Below are 21,309 nucleotides of genomic sequence, written 5' to 3' on the forward strand. Positions count from 1 at the left end.
ATTCTGCAGTTGCCTGCAGGGTTTACTAGTGATGTTCGTCAGTTGCTCCTGGGCTCACAAAAGCCCAGTAGGATAAGTATGGCCAGCATGACACGCAGGAGGCCAGGAAGGTTCACGGTGGTGGAGGAGGATGGACCATACAGGTGTGAATGGGCTGAACGGAGTGCTTTAAGGGAGGGTGGAAGCCTCCAGAGCAGATTGGGAGGACCAAAACAGGCCTCATTAATAACTGCTGGTGGTCCTTTGTACAAGTCAGTTAATGCCCCGGTGACATGGCCAGACATTGTGCCAAATACTGTGCTCAACAGTGAATGTGTGGTACTGCTAGCATCTGAGGAATGTGCTCAAGTATAAAAAATTAGATGACCTGGGACCCATGACCGTAAGCACCGTTTGCAGCACGAGGCCTGGTAGCCACAGAATAGAAAGGTTCTTAAATATGGCTTTTTTTTTTCTTTTTTTTTTTTCCTGAATTGTGTCCCAAACCAGAGATGAAATAATGGCAGAATTTGCTTTCTTAGAAGCTGCAGTCAGCTCCGTGCTCGTGAAGATTGAGGATGCAGTTCCTCAGACTAGAGGCTGGGTATAGATTTATGTCTGTAGTGCTTGCCCTTTTTTTTCTTTAAATCTCACATAAGACACTGTGAAGTACTTCCTCACTCTTCACTGGGAAGCACTTTAATACCTATCTTTCATCTAAACATGACTCAAAATGTGAAAGTTAGCATTACTGATTTCAAACAAGATGAATCCAGGTATGTCTATCACAACGTGGATCTTTAAATTTTACGGTTCTTTGAGTGCAGCCTTTGGGAAGATTAACAAGTCAAATTCAGTAAGACAAAATACGTAGAGAAGCCAAGTTCATGACACTGTTTAGGGACAGATTATTAAAGATTGCCACTGAAGGTTTTAGAAGATAAGCACATTACGCAGTGATACCGCATATCCAGCAATTAGTGCTAATCATATACTGCTTCAATTTGTAGTGAGGCTGGACATGTGCGAATGGTTTTCTTCAGATGAAAATTCAAATGTTAAAAATAAGTTAGTATAATCTGTACTTGCATATCACAGTCTGGGTGTATTATAGGGAGTTAAAAATAACTGAGTTTTTAAACTCTGTAGTGAGAAGTTAACATCTTGGCTTTAAAAAAAAAAAGAAGAAACACAAGGGAAAAAAACAGATTCAAGAAGTGTAAAGGGCCTTGTTTACAAAAATACGTAGACATGTAATTAAGTTCATCTTTCTTCAGAAAAGCAGGCAAGCACCTGCTTAAATCTAAATGTGCTTAAGTAGTGTTTACTTCAAGAAACACTTAAGCATGTTTGAAGTTAATCATACACACAAAATATCCTCCCGAATAAAGACTTGCATACACACAAAGGGAGAAAGGTGCTTCACAACTTAAGTATGATTATAGGTGTACACCGTGGTTCTGATTTTAGAACCTGAAGGAAGTTGGTGCACAGATCTAATTGAAATTCAACGAGTCTGCAGCATCTAATTGTCTGAGGTCCCTCTGAAAGCCTCGACCTCTTTTAAATGCTAACAAATGAGCAAGGTGCTGGCTCCTCCGAACTGATTTTGCAGTAGCGCACCAACACCGTGCTGCGTGTTTCTCCCCAGATGCTCGGCGTGAGAACGTGTTTCTCCAGTGTTGCCAAATACTGGTGCTGCTTTCAAGATTTTCGTGAACTGAAAAAAGAAAAAAAGACATCAGAATCCCAGCATGTTTACAAACTTTAGTATGTATTGCTCAGGGAGAACTGGAGAAGTTAAAGAGGGGAAAAAAATAGACAATTCTTCTGCAGTGCTCTGAAGTTACTTGGGAATGTAGGAGCCCTTTAGAAGCCAGCATGGTCTGGATGAGATTTTTAGTTGATATGTGCCTGACCAGAAGAGAACAGGGAAGACTTGAGCGGTGGCTTGTGTTAGCTCTCAGGGCAGTGGGACCAAAACAGGAGGCACGTTACCCAGCACAGCACAGCTCTCACGTGGGGTCTGCAGAGGCAGGCGTGCAGCGGTGCTAATCCCAACTTGCAGGTTGCTCCCATCGAGGAGTCTTGCATAACGGGGCCTTCGGGATCTCTGAGACGGCCTTTGTTTTTGTTATTAAAGACGACTGGCAGCAATATGCCCTTCTAAAGTTTGCATACTTCTCCATTCGCTCTTCCACTTGCACGTAGACAAATAGAGCCCAGCTCGCGCAGCAGCCTGTCACATGCAATTTGTATTCTTTGTTTGAGAAGCAGCTCATAGACAAAACCCGTTTGCTTCTCCCTTTTGTTGCATTAAGCTATTACCGAGGGGATTTCAGAGGCACAAATGAGTTAGGCACCTGATTTCTGCTGACTTGAGTAGGAATCAAGGCACCTGCCACTGCCTCTGGTGACCGAAAATCTCCCCACAGGCTTTGGCTCGTTGAAAGCTTCTTCATTTCATTTGGAAAAGGATGAATAAGCAGCACGTGCTCTTTGGGGGTGATGGCCTTGTCTTGTTAGAGCTCTTAGCATGCACACTACATGAAATAAAGCCGTAAATGCTAGGGCAGCTTTGCCACGGCTTTTCTGCAGTCACGTACCTCCGTCGCAGTGAGCGGGGCAGGCGGCCAGGGCTTTCTGCTGGGCTGCCTGTTGCTTTCTTTTGTTAGACGTGGTGGAAGCGTGTCGCGGGGCTGGCTGGCCGCGGGAGCCTGCGGAGAGACGGGCACACACAGGGCTTTGCACTGGGGTTTCCGAAGGCACCTTGTACCCATGTTCTGCACCTGTGTGGTGGCTGCTCCTTGTGATCACTACCCGAGCCTCAGACCTTTTCCACTTTGTCTCCTGTAACATCAAAGTGCGATTTCTCAGTGACTTTTTGGTTAACGGGGTTTTAACCCTGGTTGTTATATTTTCTTGGATGGGGTGTGGACTGTCCAGATGCAGAAGGAGTTTGCAAGTGCTGGAGAAATACAGTGGCGCAGGTAATAGCAGGCTCTGCATAGCTAGTAGGTTTCAAAAGCTCATACCAAAGACTGTTTTTAAACAGGGAAGCACTTTGAAGGAAACTGAAAGCGTTTCGCATGGTGCAATCTGCACGTCCTATCTCAGATCTTTTCCTGTCTCTTTATACTAGCCAATCCTTGCTAGGGTATAAGCACCATAAAAACTTAATTTTCCCTAGATGCTGTTATGTTTAAATCGGGGCAAGTTAAAACGTTTAATAATTTAAAATTGCGCATGCAGCCTAATTGAGTTTCTGTTTTGCTCTCTGCGGCTGAGTTTCCAGCCCCGGCGCTTACGGCTGCCCTGGCGCAGCGGGGCACGCTCTGCCCTTGCTCTGCCCCCACCGCTGTCACACACAGGTCCGGAGGAAAGACTGGGATCTGTTGTGCTATTTATTTATTTTTAACTAGCTGCTTATTTTCTGAGCTGCAGGTTCGGGTCTCCCAGCGCTAAGGCAGAGGTTAATCGTTGCCGCGTCGATCGCCGTGGCACAGCCGCTCCTGCACCTGAGTCCCCCGGGAGCAGCGCCGAGAGCAGCGGCTGCTGCCCCGTTTGCTTTCGCGTGACACCCACAGAGTTCGTCTGTTTCACTGCTTGCTTGCGTGCACTTCTTGAACAATGTATGCTGTGTGCATTGTTCGTTTTTCTGGCTGTCACTCAAGCAGAAAGCCAACTTTTTGCACTTTAAGCCCAAAGCGATAGAAGTATGCTCTCTGTATTCATAATTAGACTCAGTAATGAGTTAACCCATTTGATACCTCTTGTGAAGTAGGCTCGGTGGAAGGGGAAGGATTGAAAAATTGTTGTAGTTTAGGCACGTGCTGAAATTTAAGTACTTCTACTTTGATGGGTGATGCATAGAAATTCTGGGCAGTAAGAAATACAGGGGAACTCGCAGTGAAATCTTGAGCAGTCATTAGTGTGGATGATTTTGATACATAGATTAATGTGCAACAAATAATACATGTTCTGGTTTTTGAGCCAAGGCTGTAATTCAGCTAAGAGGCTTGTACATAGTACAAATGAAGGGAGCATCAAAATTGGCTCCCTTCTCTTTTATTTGTACAGCTTTTTTCTAACCTTTCCTCCAGTTCTTTATTGGGCTCTCTAAGAAAGAAGCACATAAAAGGCTGGTGGGTATAACCTGTGATTTTCGTGTCATTCTACTTATTTATATCGGACTTCTTTTCACCACTTCTACATCTTCAGTGGAAAGGGGCTTGGCAGCAGCACTGTGAGTCCTAAGAAAGGTGCTGCCATTCTTCAGTTGTCAGGGCGAGGGAATACTGCAAAGTGTATTACAGGCATGTAATATCCCTCATTACAATCACGAGTGTGAGGATATTAATGTTGTGACATGTGAATTACTATTTTGCCATGCCAGTCACTGCAAGGATCCTCTGTTGCACTAACTGTAGGGAGCAGCATATAGGGTTGAGACAATAAATTATCAGGGAAAAAATAAAGCGGGTTGCAAGTGTTTCCCATAACATACTGTTTGTTTTCACCACCGATCCAGGCTGACTCTTTCTGGTGAAAGGCCAGCCACCTACACCTTGAGGACTCTGTTGCCAAGCTTGGTAGTTCTGACAGAAACAGCACAGTAACGCTGATTTTGGTGCAGAGGTTTCTTTTGGGAGGAAAGTGCAGCGCGAAGGCCCTTCACCGGGATCGCTAATGACAGGGCGCAATAGCCTCACCGCTGCCTTATTAGCGCGATATTAAGAACGTGCTCCGTGGAGTCTCCCTCAATAGCACTGCCAGCTCTCCATATGCAGCAGGAGCAAGGCCTCCATTAGGACCTTGACTCACCGGGTGGTGGGGTGAAGCTCACACCTCGTCCGCTGGTGGAGGTTCACCCTGGAGGGAAGGCGGGCGGCGTTGGCCCCGCCAGCCCAGCCCCGAGGGCTGTGCCTGGGCCGGACGGCTTCGTTTTGTGGATAGGACAGGAGACATAGCCTGATCCTGTGGGTGGGGATCAGAGCCGGAGGCTGCCCAAGGGGCGTACTGGAGGAGTTCACCGGGCTGTGCTGGTGGGGTGCTGCCTGTCCCCATCCCACAGGCTGTCTCTGCCATCTCTGTGCCCAGCTAATGCCATTAATGTGGGATTTGCCCCATGTGGTCCCATGGTCTGACCCACAGGTATATCCTCTGGGGATGTGGCAGTGTCTCCTCATAGTGCCCGCCCCGTCACGGCCTTCACGCTTAGGCCCTGGCCAGCATGGCGTGGACACAGCTGGGCGCCTGCGTTGTGGCTCGCCTGCCTGCTTGTGTCCCCTTGGCTCTGGCCTCTAATCCCAGCTTGAAATTTCAAATATTGACCAAGTTAATTCTTGACTGCTTAAAGCTGCAGAAACCGGGCTCCGATAAGGCTGTGTTTAATGAGGATATTGGTGGTAAAGAGCTTTGTTGGCTAGACAGAGCTTTGCCTTGCTGAGCTGTGCTGTGGTGGGCGAGGAAGAGGAGCTCCCTCTGCATGGGCAGCATGGCAGCAGGTAGGAAAACTGGGGGGCAATGCCTCTTTCTCCCCCCCCCAAGAGTTAGCCCACAGAGCCTCTTCACACAGCAGCTGCGAGCAGCACGAGCAGCCAGAGTAAACGTACTGTTGCGGAGAGCCTTAACTCTTCAACAAATGCCAAAAATAAAAGCAGCTTACCTTACTTTTTCCACCTTACATAGCAGTTTCCAACCACATCAAGTGAAACGTCTAGGTGGGTGTATAGTGTTTATCATCACTGAGTAATACATGTTACATTAACTGGGACGTGTGTTTTGTTCCTGGCTACTGGTTTTAAAATGGTTTTAGTGAGGGCAGGAAAAATGATTTAAGCTAGATTGTCACTTTATAGATAGGAAGGTGTTCCTGTTTTGGGGAGGAGAGCTAGGAAAGTAAGTAATACCTTTATTTAAAAATATAATCCTTCCGCTGCAGTTGTAAATAGGCTGCAAAACAGACAGTGGACATACGTACAGAATCCAGTGGTGCAGGTCTGCTTTCTGTAAGAGATGCTGTTAGAGTGGTTTTCTGCTCACATTCATCTGCAGCAGTTGTGTCTTCCAGGATTTGAAAATTGTTTACATAGCTGACAGCAAAATTTTCTATCCAAAGCAACAAAAAATTGCAAACAGAAGCTGTACAATCTTCCCCCACACTATCTCTTGTGTTTGCTATTGCAAGCCTCTTCCCTGTGAGAGGTGCCGTGAAGGTGGGAGCTACCCCAGCTGAGAAGGAGGGCACATGGGATGCAGGCTGTGGCAGAGCATCCTTACCCAGGGTGGCACTGAGGGGAGCAAGAAGGTCTGGAGACCACTGAGGGGACAGCACAAATGATGTTGCTCGTGCAGCGATGCTTTGCAAATGAAGAGCCTTCTGTCCACTCCGTAAAGTCAGGGTGAGGTGAAGACTGAGTCGACTGTTTTTTTCTAGGCTCTGAAAGTTAGAAATGTACTGAATATAGACCCAGAGGATACACAGGAGCTGGGGTGAGGGGAGTGCTGCTGCATCTGGAGATGCTGGACAAAGGAAACCTTGTTAACTTGCGGCGCTTTAGCCTTTGATGCATTCGTTTCAGTCACAAGATGTTCAAGTTTAACCAGGGGTTGGCAGACAGACGGACCATGAGGCAGTTCACAGAGTCAGTCTAGGCGAGAGTGGAGAGTCATCCACATAAAGGTAACCTATTAAAACATTTTCACAGAAAGTTGTGCTTTTTTATTTATTTATTTTTCCTCCTCTCCAGGTTTTCATGTTTTTATAGTAAAATCTTGGGTTTTCATTCATGTTAGTTTTCCAGTTGATGCATCGCTTCCTGCCTGCTTTGCCACCCAGTCGCATCTCCCCCTCCTCAGAAGAGAGATGGGGACATTTTGTTTGCCTGACCCCCTGGCCATTCTTGACGGTCAGATAACCTCGCCTTTTTGAGGAGCTGTCAGGCAGAAGTACAGTCAGCATAAAAATTGCAGCAATGTCTCTGTATTTCTTCACCACTTCCCCGCTCCCCGTCTCCAGCTGCAGCAGCTGTACTTCCTTTTGTCGAGTCCCAGACACCCTTTTGCCTCTTTGAGGACTGAAAAGCAGCTGTAAATTTAAGGAACGCAGTTGGCTGCCCGTGGCTTGGTGTGGCCCTCTTTCTGTAGTCAGGCAGACTCTTCAGGAACAACTGTTTACTTGCCTTTCTTTCTAGAAAGTTGTGGCCTTTGGGCTGCATCACATGGTGGTGTTTTTCTTTCTAAATGAAGAGGGGAGAAAAGAAGTCTGCTTGTTTATGCCAGATTTTCTCAGATGGAGACAAATAGGAAACTTTCTGCTCTAAACTAGGGTAGAGACATGTCTTTGATTGAGGTTTATCGGTTTGTTATCTTGTCATTTGATGCCCGTTTAATTACTGTAGAAGCGCCACAGTGAGGAGCTAGTGATTTTTTTCAGAAGTAAGAGAAACAAAAAAGAAGGATTAATAGTTTACTATCTAAGGCTAAAATCGCAGGTATCCAGTGCTTCATCTGTTTCATTGGAAGAGAAACCTTTATTCTTTGAGACAAGTCATTTACAGGAGAAGGGTGAGAAAAAAGTCTGTTGGTTTCTGTGGGTTCAGGCCAATTACCCTGTGTCTCTTCCCCTACCTCCCTGCTTGCCTGCACTCCCCCTCGTTTGGGGCATAAGTGCTGTGCCTCCGGTCACTTCAATAAAAATATTGTGGTCTTGAGACAAATTTCCGCTTTTCCATACGCTGTTATTATCATTTGGTTTATTTCTCTGGGGCTCTGATGATGATGAGAACAGCTTGCACAGTGCTTGCAGTCTTAGCGACAGAAAGGGAGAACCCAAAGGAAAAAAAAAATAACTGGGAGGAAGAGGAGAAAATCTTCACAGTCTAACTTCAGGTGCCTCTGCTGCATGTGAGCAGAGGGGGAATTGTGGTCTTGGGTGCTCTGAAATAAGCCTCACGTTTAGGACAAGCTGGGGGCACGGGGAGCCTCAACTGCCAGCTTTGGCATCTGAGATGCTCGAAATTGGGCAGCATGGCTCATCCCGCTCTCCATCCCTCTCTTCCTTGCCCTCTCTGCCAGCATGGCGCTCCTCTCCTGTAGGGGATGGAGAGGGTGTACGCCCCAGTGCTGGGCTGTTTACTGTAGGGCTCTGTGGGGCTGGTTTAATAGCAAAGTAGTTTTAAAAACAACCAGGCAGGCAAGACGGTGGCTGCTGGTAAAATGACTCTGGGAAGATGCCTCAGGGGGGATTAAGATACAATGCCTGAGCTATTAACTGGGAAGATCCTACCTCCTCAGCTCCAGTTTGTTTTGCCAGTGCTGAGAAGGAACAGATCAAAGGCACTATAAACAGTTAAAAAATCTCTCCAGGCAGAAAGGAGGCAGTTGTTTGGGAGCTGCTCGCTGGGAGCAGACACCTGCCCGCCAGTCTGCAGGAATCTCAGCTTCTCAGCAGCTCCCGGAACATGTGGTGGTGCGGGACCGGGCGAGGAAAGACATATGTCCCTTATTGCACTGGGTTTGGAAAACATTATGCTGCCTCCCTTCTGGTAGTGGTAAACCTTGTGGAAGCTGTTTCATGATGCTGCTGGCAGCCGACAGGCCCCGGGGACCCCGAGTGCTGCCCTATGGGGTCCCTGAGCCCTGCAGGCACTTTCGGAGAGGGACAAGGGATGCAGCTGTGCCAGGGAGCCTGAGCATCACTGCTCACCGTGTTGGCGTGAGCTGCCCCGGCACACCCCAGGGCAAGCCACAAATCCCTGCTGGGCAGGAGGGTGCTCAGGGGCTCGGCAGGTAACCCTGCCTTCCTTCCAGCCCCAGCCCCAGAGCGGCATCCTTGGCAGGAGGCGGCTACGGCCATGGATAGCGGTGTAGCCCTCAGCTCGAGGCCCGTAGCTCCAGGGGGGCTGGGCATGCTGAGCAGTCAGTCTCCTTTGCAATCCATCGTGTCTTCTCTGAGGGTTTCAAAAATCTGCTTTTCCAGTAAACAAGAGGCTTAGTCTTCTCCCTCGCACTTCCTTGCCCAGCCCACTCCAGAAAAAGGAGCCGCTCAGCCTCGCTGGCAGCCAGCCTCTCATAAATCTCGGGCGGCTGGATGGCTGGTGATATATGGCCCACCTCTCCCACCAAATACTTCCCAATACTCGTGCTACTCGACGGCCTGCCTTTTGGCCTTCTGACAGGCCGTCGAGTAGCACAAGTAATGGGAAGCCGTCCATTCTCCCCTTCCTTTCCTTTTACCAAAGTATTTTTCCCACGCATAAAAAGCCTCAGTGTAGATGTATCGGAGAAGTCCATCTCCTCTGTGCCAGGTACAGTTCTCCCCTCATGACCCTGACTTCTCCACAGCAGGACCGGGACACGGCGTCACGGAGAAACCTGCGGCTGAACCTGCTGGAGGCGTGACGTGAGGCAGCAGCCTCTGAATTTTGGAGGCGTAAGCTCTGTCCTTTCCTGGCTCTTTCCTGCCACATGTCACTTCTTGCCGTCAAGTTGTTTGTTCGGCTGGACGGTGGCATCCTCTGGCTTGTGCTATCTCCGCGGGCCCATATGGTCCTGCTGATAGCGCGCCCCGCCTCAGAGTCGGGGGTGGCGGCGGCCTGCGCAGGAAGAAGCGGGCTGCGGGCGCTGCGAGCGAGGCTCTGCACAACCCGTCTGCCTGGGGGAACCACCAGCCGGGTCTTATCGGCCACGGCCCGCCGCAGCGAGGTGTAGAAATCGAATTAGCAGGCGAGTCGATAGCCGACGTCTGCGCGGAGCGGCGCGCTCGGGGCGAGGCGATAATCCAGGGCCCCTCGCGGGTGGCGGTCCTCGTGTCGGTTGTGAGATCTGCCGTGGAAAGGGAAACCTGACAGTGCCCTTCTGCTTCCTTCTCGCTTTTCCCCCGCCTTTCCTTCGTGCTCAAAACGTTGTTCTCGCTGTCATTTGGGGCGAGTGGAGCGGAGTCTGTCCTTGCTATGTAAGCAGAGAAAGCTTTGCCCTGTTATTTTACAAAACGCGTTGTTGTGACACACCACCCGGTTCCTCACATCACTCAGTACTTCATTAGTCTGTCACCGTAAGAGCATATTAAATGACAAGCTAAAAAAACACAGGACGGCACAACGGTCCATTAAAATTCATAGAGGATATCAAATATTCAAAGTAAAGGCTGCAAAAAGCAGCAGCTTGCTGTAAATACCCATACCTGTGGTTGCACAAACGGAGCGAAGAACCGCTGTGCGCCTGGGAATCCCGGCGGCTGGCTGCTTCCAGCGAGCTGCTGCCGTCCCCACACGTCCCCTTCACAACCTCGAGCCTGCCATGTGAGCCTCTTTTCCCAAGCACACGCCGCAGCTAACCCGAAATCGGAGGCAGGATCAGTTGCTGCAGAGCTCTCGGTGACGTGGAGTTACAAGACAAGACGCTGTTCATGTCTTTTGTCAGTGTGAAGGCAACGTACCTTGCGCTTAGTGTTTTGGAGTTGTTTGTTTTTGCTCGTACTGCTTTCCCTGGAGCATTTATGGCACATGTCGTGATATCCTGTGATAGTTCTTATCCATCCTCATAACTACAAACTTGTATGAGCAGAGAGAGACAGGGCTCCCCACACTTCCACCAGTTCTTCCCATAGCAAATCCCAAATTCAGCGCCAGCTGCATCTCGCCTTTCGAAGAATATCTAGCCCTAAATCCAGAAACTTAAGGCAGTGAGGAACCCACCCACCTTTAAGCGTGTTTTTCACATGATCAATTACCTTTATTGCTACCTGCACGTGTTACTTCGGCTGTGGTTTTAGCTCCCAAGTATTTGGGCCTTGCTAATCCTTTGCTAGAAGGACAGTCCCTGTCCTCCTCTACCCCAGTCTGTAATAGATAAGTTTTTCGAGGCTTTTATCTCCGGCATTTCTAAAAATAATTTCTTCTTGGAATTCAGTCGAACATGAGGAAAGCGAGGTGCTAATCAGACGATGTCGTACCGAAGCCCTGCACTGCATCCCGCCGGCTGTCAGTACTAGCAACTGTTGCTACGTACCGCGCGGAAGGTGATACCCCGGCCTCTCCCCGGGGCCCGAAAGCTCTCGTTTCAGCGCTCGCCGGGCCTCCGATACCTGCTGACGTGTGTCCCAGGCTTCTCGTCGCAGCTTTACATGTTGGGACAGCCGTGAAAGCACTCGCATCGCGTCCTGCAGGATGCTGAATTTCTCTGTTCGTTTTTTCCTCGCTCTCCTCGCAAAGCACTGGTAGGGGTGTCACGCATCCGCTTTTTATTTCACCCCGTGCAAAAATGATGGTGCGTGCTCAGGAAAGGGTAGATCCCCCTCCTGATGAGCATGTGACAGCTGTTAATAAAAGAGTTAGGCTTTGTGTTACCACCTCTGCTCTTCTGCAAGGCAGAGCCCCAGGTCTGCAAAGACCTTTCCAAGTGCTCCTCTGGTGTCACGCCGACCTCTCTTGCTCCGTCCCGGGGGCCTAGGAGCCGTCCTGTCCCCATTTAGCGCAGCTGCGTGCTGCTCCGGCCCTGCCAGCTGGCTCCTGCCCCAGCAGGGACGGAGCAGCAGGAGCTGGGCTGCCCCGCTCCCTGCTTTGTCCCGAGCTGACCCCCACCCACCGGGGTCTCGTGGTGCCGGGAGCGGGACGAGAGCGGCGTGCTCAGCGCGCCGGGTCGTGCCAGAGCGCCTTGGCAGCCGTCCCCTGGTCTGTGTGCGTGCAAAGCGGATTACTCGCAGCCTTTGTCTTCGTTTTGCTACACTTGTAAGCGGAACGCACGAGCCCCGGCTTCGTCTTTTGAGGCGGTGGATCGCCGGCAGCCGGAGATACGATCCTGTTGCTGTACAATGCCTCCTTTTTCTGTCAAGGCGTGTGGTTGCAAACAGTAAGGTATCAGGTTCTAGCGCTGTCCTAATCCTGGAGCAGAGCGGGGAAGGAGAGGGGGCAAGGCAGAAGAAAGCATGCCGTGCTGCCCAAAGCCACGCCACCAGTTTGAGGCACTGTTATTCCCAGGGACTGCTTTCCAAGCTTGTCTACCATCTCAAAATACAAAAGCAAGCCAGAGCTAAGTGACACGTACGTGCACGTAAATAGTGGAGTAAGTAAGTTTTGCCTTTCACCAAGTAAAAAAATAAAAATAAATAAAAAAAATTTCTGGATGTGAAAAGGAGTGGAGGAAAAAAAGGGCAGAGTACCAAACTGCGGCTCATTCAAAGCAGCTTGGGAAAATATCTTGAGGTAGCCTTTCCTGAAAGCCTTTGAAATTCAAACCATGGACTCTTGCCTCCTGGCGCACAGACCGATTCCTCCTCCTGGAAGACTGTGACTAACAGTTGCCCTTTCTTTCCCTCTTTTCAATACCCTTGAATCACAGAGCTTGCAATTCTGCTTCCCTTGGTTCAGGTCTGAAGCCTTAAGGACCGTGTCAAGGCAGCGAAGAGAACAGCGTGTACTGGATGCAGGGGCAGGCAGAGGGAGGACGTTGCCCTATCTTCAGGCCCTCATTCTGCAAATGTTGTCTCTTGCAGAGCCCTGCAGACGTCAGGCAGGTTTGGGAAGCTGGGCACCAGCACCCGTGGCCTTCCCAGGGGCTCCCTGGTGGCGTGGGACTGTTCCCTGCGTGCCAAGTGCCTTGTGGGCTCCCCTGCACCGTGCCTCTGTCCGACCAGGAGGCAGTGGCCTGGTGGAGATGGCAGCTACTGCGGATGCAGGGAAATGCCAGTCCCCCATCTGCTCCCTCCCACTTCCTTCCCCGATGTCAGCGGGGACGTTTGTCCGGCTGAAACCTTACATGTCTGCCACTAAAGGAGCACACCGAAAGGCTGTGCTGCCACCCCGTCTCTCCCTGCTTATCCCTGTGTCGTGGGAGGAAAAAGCCTCGACGGAGATGGGTTGTCCAGGGTCATCCTATTGTACCTGTGGTGACGGCAACAATTCATAGCCGAAGCATTTGATTTGTTAACCTTATAAAAGGAAGCTATTAAATACTGTATTTAGCTCCTCAGGGGAAGCAGCCTAGTTTCTTGTTCATTTTCCTTTTCGCATCCCTGTTTTAACATTAGTGACTCAGCTGTCACTCCGCTTCCGAAGGACCGCTGGGGTTATAACTGCGGTTGGACAGCACCGGGAACCCATTTCTGCTGAAAACAATTAATATGGTCTATTTTCACCTCAAAGAGAGCCTGATAGAAAACTGCTAGAAGGTTTTCATTAACTTTTGCAAGCTCTGAAACTTGCCTATGGAAGAAATTGGAAACGTGTATGTGTATGTGTGTCCTTTTGTTTTTCCTTTCCCATAAGGCAAAGTCTGGCAAAGATGTGTGCATATCCCCATAAGCATTTGCCACTCACTGCTCCTTTCTTTTCTGTCCTCATCTGCTCAGCTGCGACTCGAAGGTACTTGTTTCTTAGGTACCTTTATTATGAAAATGATACCTGGCGTGCTTAGGAGGCCTGGCATTCTTGAGCTGTGAATAACGTGAACAGAGTCATAGAGCAAATAGCGATGAACAACGGCACCGTCATTCTTAGCATTGTCCTTTAAAATCCACCCATGTCTTGGCCACGTAGGTGTTAAAAAAGGATTTATTTTCAAGCAATGAAGCTCCACTAACATAACTCACTAACATAACTCACTGTATTCCTGATAAAGGCTGGCCATGGTACATGTACCCACCCATCCCACCCAGGTCTGGGACCAGTTTTGTTGGGAAGCAGACATCAGTTTACCTGTCTGGTGCTGAAAGAGAGCCCGTATCTGTAGGCAGTGAGGGATCACCTCGGAGAGCAGACAGCTTCTGCAACCCTAAGAAGCACAGATTTTGATTCAGCAAGATGATACTTTTATTTTTCCAGAGCAGGGGACAGTGTCTGCAAAGTGCCACAGTCTCAGGGTACTGAAAGATTGCCTTGATGCTTGTCCTGAAGGCTGGTTTGTGCTAGCAAATAAAACCAAAGCCACTTGATTTTATATCCTGTAGCATTTTTATTGAATTAAGACTTCTTGGTCCACCTGTAAAGTTTCAGATGCAAGCATCTCATACGTGTGCAGCCCTTCCCACCATGGGAGTCAAATAGACTGCAAGCTGCAGGGTAGGTATTTCATGTCCTAGTGCATCGTGAAGACCTCAACCATGCAAAAGGGGTCTTGAAATCCATTGCCCTTGTGGCTCCACGGCTGCCTCTGAAAAATGACCCAGTCTGGAGCGATACAAACTCAAAGGCCCCAGCGTGGCCGAGCGTTGGCTTCAGGATGTGTGACTCATGGGCACAGGTTCAAATTGGGAACATGAAAGGGCTCCACTCATCCTTCTGCTATTTGGGCTCTGCTGTCGGGGTGGGGTGCTAAGAAAGCACGGGGAGGTGCCGAGTGCTCGGACACGGCCTCGCTGTATGCTCGACATTTAGCACCTGTGACTGGGATCATAGCATTGGCAGTGATGGTAGCTTCCCGGATTAGGTAAATAGCTTAAAAAAAAAAGAGAGAGATTTTCATACCTGTGCATTTACCTCAATTCTGAGGTTTCTGGGATGGTGCTGATGCCAGTTACGTGTGAAACAGGAATGTCCTGCTTGCTGTAGCAAAGGACTGATTCATTGGCAGCATAATAGGTGTCATCTTCCCTTTTGTCAGCTCCTGAGGTGTATTTTGCCCCTGCAATGAACAGAAAATAAATTAAAAAAAAATCCAGTAAAACCAGTAACGTGCAAGTCATCTGAGTGAGCTGAGGTCTGGTTCAAACGGAGTTAGGTTAGGCTGAGATGAACCTGAAAGGGTGGAAGGAGAGCTTGGCGTGAGCCAGGACAAGCTCCCGGGATGCTGCCGTGCCCTGCGAGGCACAGGAAGGGACCTTCCCAAAGCAGACACAGCGCCATATCACAGTCACCCAGGCTGGGGGAGGCGAATCAACTTTTAAGGTTGTAGAAAGCTTTTTTTCTGTAGGAAATAAAAGAAAAATCAAATCCTGGGAGAACGCAGGCAGGGCACCGCAGCATGGAAGGCCGAGCCCTGTGCCTCTGCTGAGTTTTTGGCAGGGCAGTTTTGGGGGCTGTTTTTCCCTGCCCCGATGCGATGCTCCCATGGAAGTGAGGTTACAGAAGAGGCTGAGGAAGGGCTGCTGATGTGAACCTGCGTTGCTGCTGGTGGTGTAAAACTGGTGAGAAGATGGATATTTTTGTCCATCCATTTCATCTGGCATAGCATGAGCTTCGTTTGTATTTGCAGAAAGCAAAGTCTGTGTGATTTTTCAATATATTCCTAAGTGTTCAAGGTATGTTCCCCAACACTGAGGGAAAAGCTAGGAAACCATAGGAAACAGAGAAGGAAAAGGCTAGGGGGGACATGTATTCTCTAGCATATACCCGGGATGAAACAAGAACCCACGTCAGAACCCATCAAAAGGAAAACTGATGACTTGCTACTTTCCAAAAGCATTAATATTTCATAGCTACCATTATGTTCTGAAGAGCGCATGGGTCATATGTTTGTTGGTAGCACCACGGCTGCCCGGTGAAAGAGAAGATACCCGTTCTTCAGGCTGCTCTGTTCCCTCATCCTAATTTGCATCCCATCCTTCCGCCACGGTAGGGTGCTGACTCTGGGTTTTGGGAGGTGCAGCTCTGCCCTGTCGCCCAGCCTGGTGTCCCCAAGGGCTGGTGCCCCAAAAGCCAGAGCCAGACCCTCGGGCAGGCGCCCTCAGGCTCATCCCTTACACCCCTCGTGCCCAGGGGTGCGGAGCAGGAGCCCAGGTCCCTTCCCCGTGCCAGGTGCCGGCTGAAGTGCATCGTATTTTAAAATGCACTTACTTGTTTTTAATCAGATAATATCTACTGGTTCGATAATAAACTAATTACGTGCTTAAAATAGCGCGGGAGAGGGGTCCTGTTTCAGATTAGTCACATAATAGAGATGCCCAGGGCTGTTCTGGAGGTTGCTTGAAGGCTTCTTCTTGCGAGAAGGCCTCGTGTGCCTGCGCCAGCTTTTGAAGGGCTTACTCAGGCCTGGTCAAACTTGGTCGGCCGACAGCGTATCAGATCTGTTCCTCTAATCAGTCACATGTTAGCCAGAACTGTCACCAGATTCGCAATTTAATAGGTGCAGCTCAACACTTCCAATTAATGCAGCCCGTGTACTTAGCGATCTGTCATTTCAGAGCTGTGTCACTTCGGAGCTGGCACTTGGCAGAGCCCCCTGCAAGACAGCGCTGCGCCTTGGTAAGGCAGAAGCCTTTTGCAACACACCCCGAGTTCAGTTGCATTTCCCAGGCTGAGCAAGTGTAAAAAAAAAATCAACACATAACTGCAAAAACTTCTAAAACAAATCACAGAATTGTGGAAGGGCTGAGGTGAGAAGGGACCTCTGGAGGCCATCTGGTCCAACCCCTGCTCAAGCAGGGACACCCAGAGCTGCTTGCCCAGGACCATGTCCAGAGGGCTTTTGAAGATGTCCAAGAAGCCTCTCTGAGCAACCTGTGCTCCTTCACTCCATCACCCATACAGCAAAGTGCTTGCTGGTGTTCAGAGGGACCCTCTGTCTTCCACTTTGTGCCCAACACCTCTGGTCCTGGGACTGGGCACCACTGAATGTGTATAAATACAGATTTATAATAGGTGATTCAGCATCGACAGGCTTTTGTGTGATCTTCCATGGGAAGCTGCTATTTTTAGTGAATTATTATAAGCAGTAGCATCACTCACATTTATTTATAAAGGCATGAAAGAACACCCATGCATGTTTCTAAATAGTCGATGTATAGTAACGGCCATATGCTGAGAGTGAGCAGAAACAGAGCCTCAGCACCCTGGTTTCCACAACGCTGCGTGGGGGTTTTGCTGGGATCTTTGCATCTAAGAAACAAAAAGCAGAGGGAAAAGTTCTTTTTCTAGTTAAGAAAAACAAACCCAAAGGCTTCAGGGTGGAAGCCTGCCTTGCAGTGAAATTGCATCGTTTTCATTGAGGTCTCACTCAGTGACCACTGAGGTTTGTGAGGACTCTCCCGTTAGCTTCAGCAGCTTCTGGATTGGGTGCATGATGAAAACAGGAGCTATTTTTATGAAAGATACCACGTGGATGATATTCGGGTTGATGGGGTGTGTGTGCTTGCACATCTCCTGGGGCTCCTGGTGGAACAGAGGAGGAGAAACGCATTGGTTCCCTACCAGAGGTGCTCTACAAATAGAGGGTGGTGCCATTTCCAGAGTCAACACACAGAAACACTTGAAATGCTGGGGTTCTCCATTAAAAAAAAATAGAGAAGAAAAAAGTTATCTGCTGGTGGCACTGCTCCTGAACAGAGACTGTAACTCTTTCAATGTGGCTCTGCAAAGACCCTGCTGTGTGTGTCCATCATGGCTTTTTTTATGCAACCCCTTGTATTTAAGGTCCCTCAAAAAACAGTAAGTGGCGACATTTTTTGGTTTTACCGATTGTGTTTGTGTGGCAGTCAAGCCCGCACTGATGTGCCTTGGGATTTTCACGAATTCAGCACCTTGCAAAATCAATGTCTGAAAGTAAATTCCTGCTCTTAATTAAGTTCAACCCTTTGATTGAAATTAATTGCGTTCTTTAATTTTGTGCAGACACGGTACAAAGCAGGTGGAAAGGGATGAAAAAGGAGGCTCTTGACAAGGTGCCTTTAGCAACTCCTGATGTTGCTGTGTGATTCTGGAGCCTAAATCCCATTTTAATACAGAAAAGCATCAGCTCCGCATACGGAGGCAAGCACTTATATTATTACCAGCTTTTATTTTTACAGCGTAGGTGTCTGCTGGCACGGGGAGCTGTTGCTGAGTGCCCAGGCGAAGGGGGGACACGGCCGTGGGCTGGGTTGCAGGAAGGGGATGTTCTCCCCAGCCTTCCAGGAATGAAAACAGCTGGGCAGGAGGTTGCTCAGGCAGCTTCTAAACGTATAAAAAAATACATATACACACTGCACGGCCATTGCCGTTGCTCTTTATGAAGTTGGTTACACTTTTTATCCTCAGACCGTGTTCCTTCTCTGCAGCTGCACAAGTTAAACTACCGGCATTTCCCTCGCTCTGTTTCCCTTCTCCCAACACACAGTGGAAAAAAATAAACTGCAACCAGCGTGCTCTGCTCACAGCAAAACAAATGTTATTTATTAGAGTCCTCCTGTGGTCAGTAGATGTCTGACTGTAAAATAACTGGAGATTTTTCTGCTAACTGGAAGTGTGATGCTCTGAGACAATTTCCAGGCAGCGTATATTTTCAGCTGAGCTTTATTTACGTCAGCGTAGTGATTTGCAATATCAGTGTTTGCAAAGAGTGAGGCAGCAGTTGTTTTAATTAGACCTTTTTTTTTTTTTTTTGGAAAAGCTTTTAATTACGCTGTGACTAAGTTCCCTCAGCTCCACATTTCGAGATGCCTTTCCCTTAGGAAGGGAGGGCACCCACCTCCTCTGGGGGCACGTATCCTGCCCTTGTGTAAGGGAGCAGCCCCGGGGCACGAGGTGTGCATCTCAGGGTTTGTTTTCCCTCCTCTAATCAAGTTCTCCCGTCGTAATTTGGCATAGTGCTGAGTCCTTAGTTTGGGACCGGTGGAGATACATGCCCTGTTCCTCTGTGGTTGGTTGTCAGAAAAGATCTCTCTTTTTTTGTGTAATTTGCTTACTACTGTATTTTCCCCTGAAACTTTCATAATTTAGGGAGACTACAACAAACCAAAAATACGTGATTTTTGGTTTTGTATGGAAAAAATGCAGGCAATTAAAAAGATGTAAAACATGGTGGGACAGATACTGTTGGAGGACTTTCCTTATGTTTTAATTCTTGCTTTTTCTGTTCCTCCAGAGCACCTTCACTGCTTTATTACATTTTTTTTTCCTGATTTGCAAAAACTTAAGGGAAAGATGAGTTCTGAGACCCAGTGGGCTGGGGATGTTTAAGCTGCTTGAGAAGAGCAGCACTGCAGCCTTGCACTACTGTGTGGCTACCATACAACCTCATACGGTGAAGTTAGAGCATTAAATATGTTAATAAAGTGTAAAATAAAGTATAGTTCTCCCAAGTGAGCATTAGCAGCAGTTACGGGCCTGCAGATCGTGTTTGTTTTTCTCTCATCATTTCCCAGTATCCCAATTGTTAAAATAAACCGCTGCTTTTGATTTGTAGTAGCAACTTTACGGTTTAGGAGCCTGTATCTGAAATAATGAATTAAATTCTCATTGCAAAACACTGAAATGAAAACAGAGCAGTGTGTAACTTGGACCCGGCAGCCACCAGCTGCACCTCATCTTGCTAATCTTCAGCCTTTTTTTTTTTTTTTTTTGGGCCTTTAAGAGTTAAGTTACACAACTCTCTTTATTTTTAAAGTGAGTGGATTCCTTGTTGCGTTGTTGAGAATGATAAATTGATACCACATGTTGCTCCCAGACAAAAAAGACTCTGTGTTGCAGTGGAAGCACTTGCAGCTGGTGTCTGAGTTAATGGACAGGCTCCACAAGGTAAACACAGTTTGGAAGAGGCTGAAGCAGACACGGGCAGGAGGAGCAGGGGGGAGATTTTCTCCGTCTTAAAGGCTCGAGCATTTGCTGCTTTGGCTCGGCCAGGGCTGCGTGTTGAAATAACGCATGGCCTAAGCTTTTCCGGGAGGCTCATTTATATGTTTGCACCAAATCAGGTATACAGCGCAATGGAAATGTTTGAGTGTCCTCTCTGGGAGCTTATCCGTCCGCACTCGTACCAAAATACCAAGAGGGATGTGTAATTAGGACATGCTAGCTGATTTCATTTATTTTCCTGAGCAAAAATGTGGCTGATTCCCTCAAGGAGCATTAATAAAATTGGGAGCAGCAGATCAGCACTGACCCTGGTCAACATTGGCTCCCCATGTGGCCCTGGGTTTTGGAGAAGTAGTGTCACCCCATGTGTTGCTGCTCGGGGTGCTCAGCTCCGATTTATTGCTAGCGAGACCCCGTATGCTAGCTGGCTACCCCCTGGCCTGCTGTTTCGCAAAACCAGGCACGTTTATATGAAAACCCAAGGGGTGTGAGGTGTATGGTGAAGAGAAGTGCCTAGCAAAGGGGTCAGGGAAGATCACCCCCCCTGATGCCACCACCGAGCTTTCCTCATCCCGGGGGCTGCCTTTGGGAAGCCTTATATCCCACGGCCTCTCAGCACAGACAGGCAGGGAGGTCAAGGGAGGGCCCCGCCGTGCCTAACTCTGTCAGGGCTGAGTGCCAGCCCTTCCTCCGCCATTTTCCCTGGTGGCACCATCACTTGGCCTCGCAACGCCTTCTGCTGACGCCTTCCTCTTCAGCTCTGCGTGGGTCTGCTCCACCCCACCCTGCTGCCATCCTGGTCCTCTCCTTCCCTCTCTCCACCTTCCATGCTCAGCTTCCTTCCTCCCCAGCAGGGTCACGTCACCTGCCCATCTCCTCACAGCCTTTCCCCCCACCTGATGTCTGTCAGGGGCACATAATACTCCTCACAGATGTATGTATTTTAATTTAACGAAAGCGTGCAGTAGCCTCTCGGCAGCTGGCAGCCGAGCAAAGCGGCCTTGTTTTCCTGCGGCTCTGTACCATTCTCCCCTCGCACCACATCTGCCCTGCCTCGTGGGCTCCTCTCTGCTGGGTCTTCCTCGCCTTCAGGGCCAAAAACTTTTCTTGCAGGACTACTTCAAGAGGGATTGGGACCCAGCTGGGCCAGGCACAGTGCCATATGGTATGCTCTTGATCTTATCTGCAGGAACCTTGGTCTTCTGGCTCTTGGTAGGGCATGCAGCCTACTTCAAGTCGGGTATAAATAGTAGCGCTAATAAAGGGAGGAGCTCATCATATTTATTTTCTGCTCTGCTCTTGTACAGTCCTTGTGTTGTAGCCTTCGGTGGTATGTGAGCTCTTTCCAAGGTGTCTGCAGCCTGGCTAGCATCTGTCCCATGGACATATGGTCTCCAGGACAGATTCATGGGCGTTCCTTTATAGATCTTTTAAAGTTTCTCGTTGCATTTTGGCATGGAAATATGTGTTTTGTTTCCATCATAGTGGCCTACTCCTTCCCTCAAATAAGCCAGAACAAATTCCCATTAATTTGAACAGCAGCGGGTTCAAATCACAAACTGTTTTCGTTCCTTCCCCACCTCCTCTGTGGTTTGTCGCAGGATCATACATTGCTAATGCGTGTGCCTGGGAGCAAAACTTGTGCCAAAACGTTTTCCTGTATTTTATGCAGCCTTGAACATTCATCGACAATCCTGAAACAGGTAGAAAGCACAGTTACTTCCATCCAGGTAGCAGCCTGGTAGCCCAGCGCAGCAGCCTTCACTCGTAGATTTCCGTAGCAAAACTCGCTTGTGAAAGCATAATAGGGTCCAGCCATAATTTGATTTGGCAGGGCATCCAA

General features: G+C 48.8%; 1 protein-coding gene across 2 annotated transcripts in view; it reads left to right on the forward strand.

The window, feature by feature from the left end:
* The window catches only part of FOXO3 (forkhead box O3), a 91,362-nt gene that overhangs the window by 48,839 nt on the left and 21,214 nt on the right, over positions 1-21,309 (forward strand). The window contains exon 1 of one of the 2 annotated variants that reach the window (XM_083831876.1): positions 1-20,631. This exon is cut by the window's left edge and continues 44,606 nt beyond it. The exons of the other annotated variant lie outside the window; for it this stretch is intronic. Coding sequence (XP_083688002.1) covers positions 20,629-20,631 — 3 coding nt within the window. The 5' untranslated portion in view covers positions 1-20,628. The remainder of the gene's footprint in view (positions 20,632-21,309) is intronic. 2 annotated transcript variants of the gene reach the window in all.

The sequence above is a fragment of the Anser anser genome, assembly GCF_964211835.1.
Source record: "Anser anser genome assembly, chromosome: 3".
NCBI lineage: Eukaryota > Metazoa > Chordata > Aves > Anseriformes > Anatidae > Anser > Anser anser.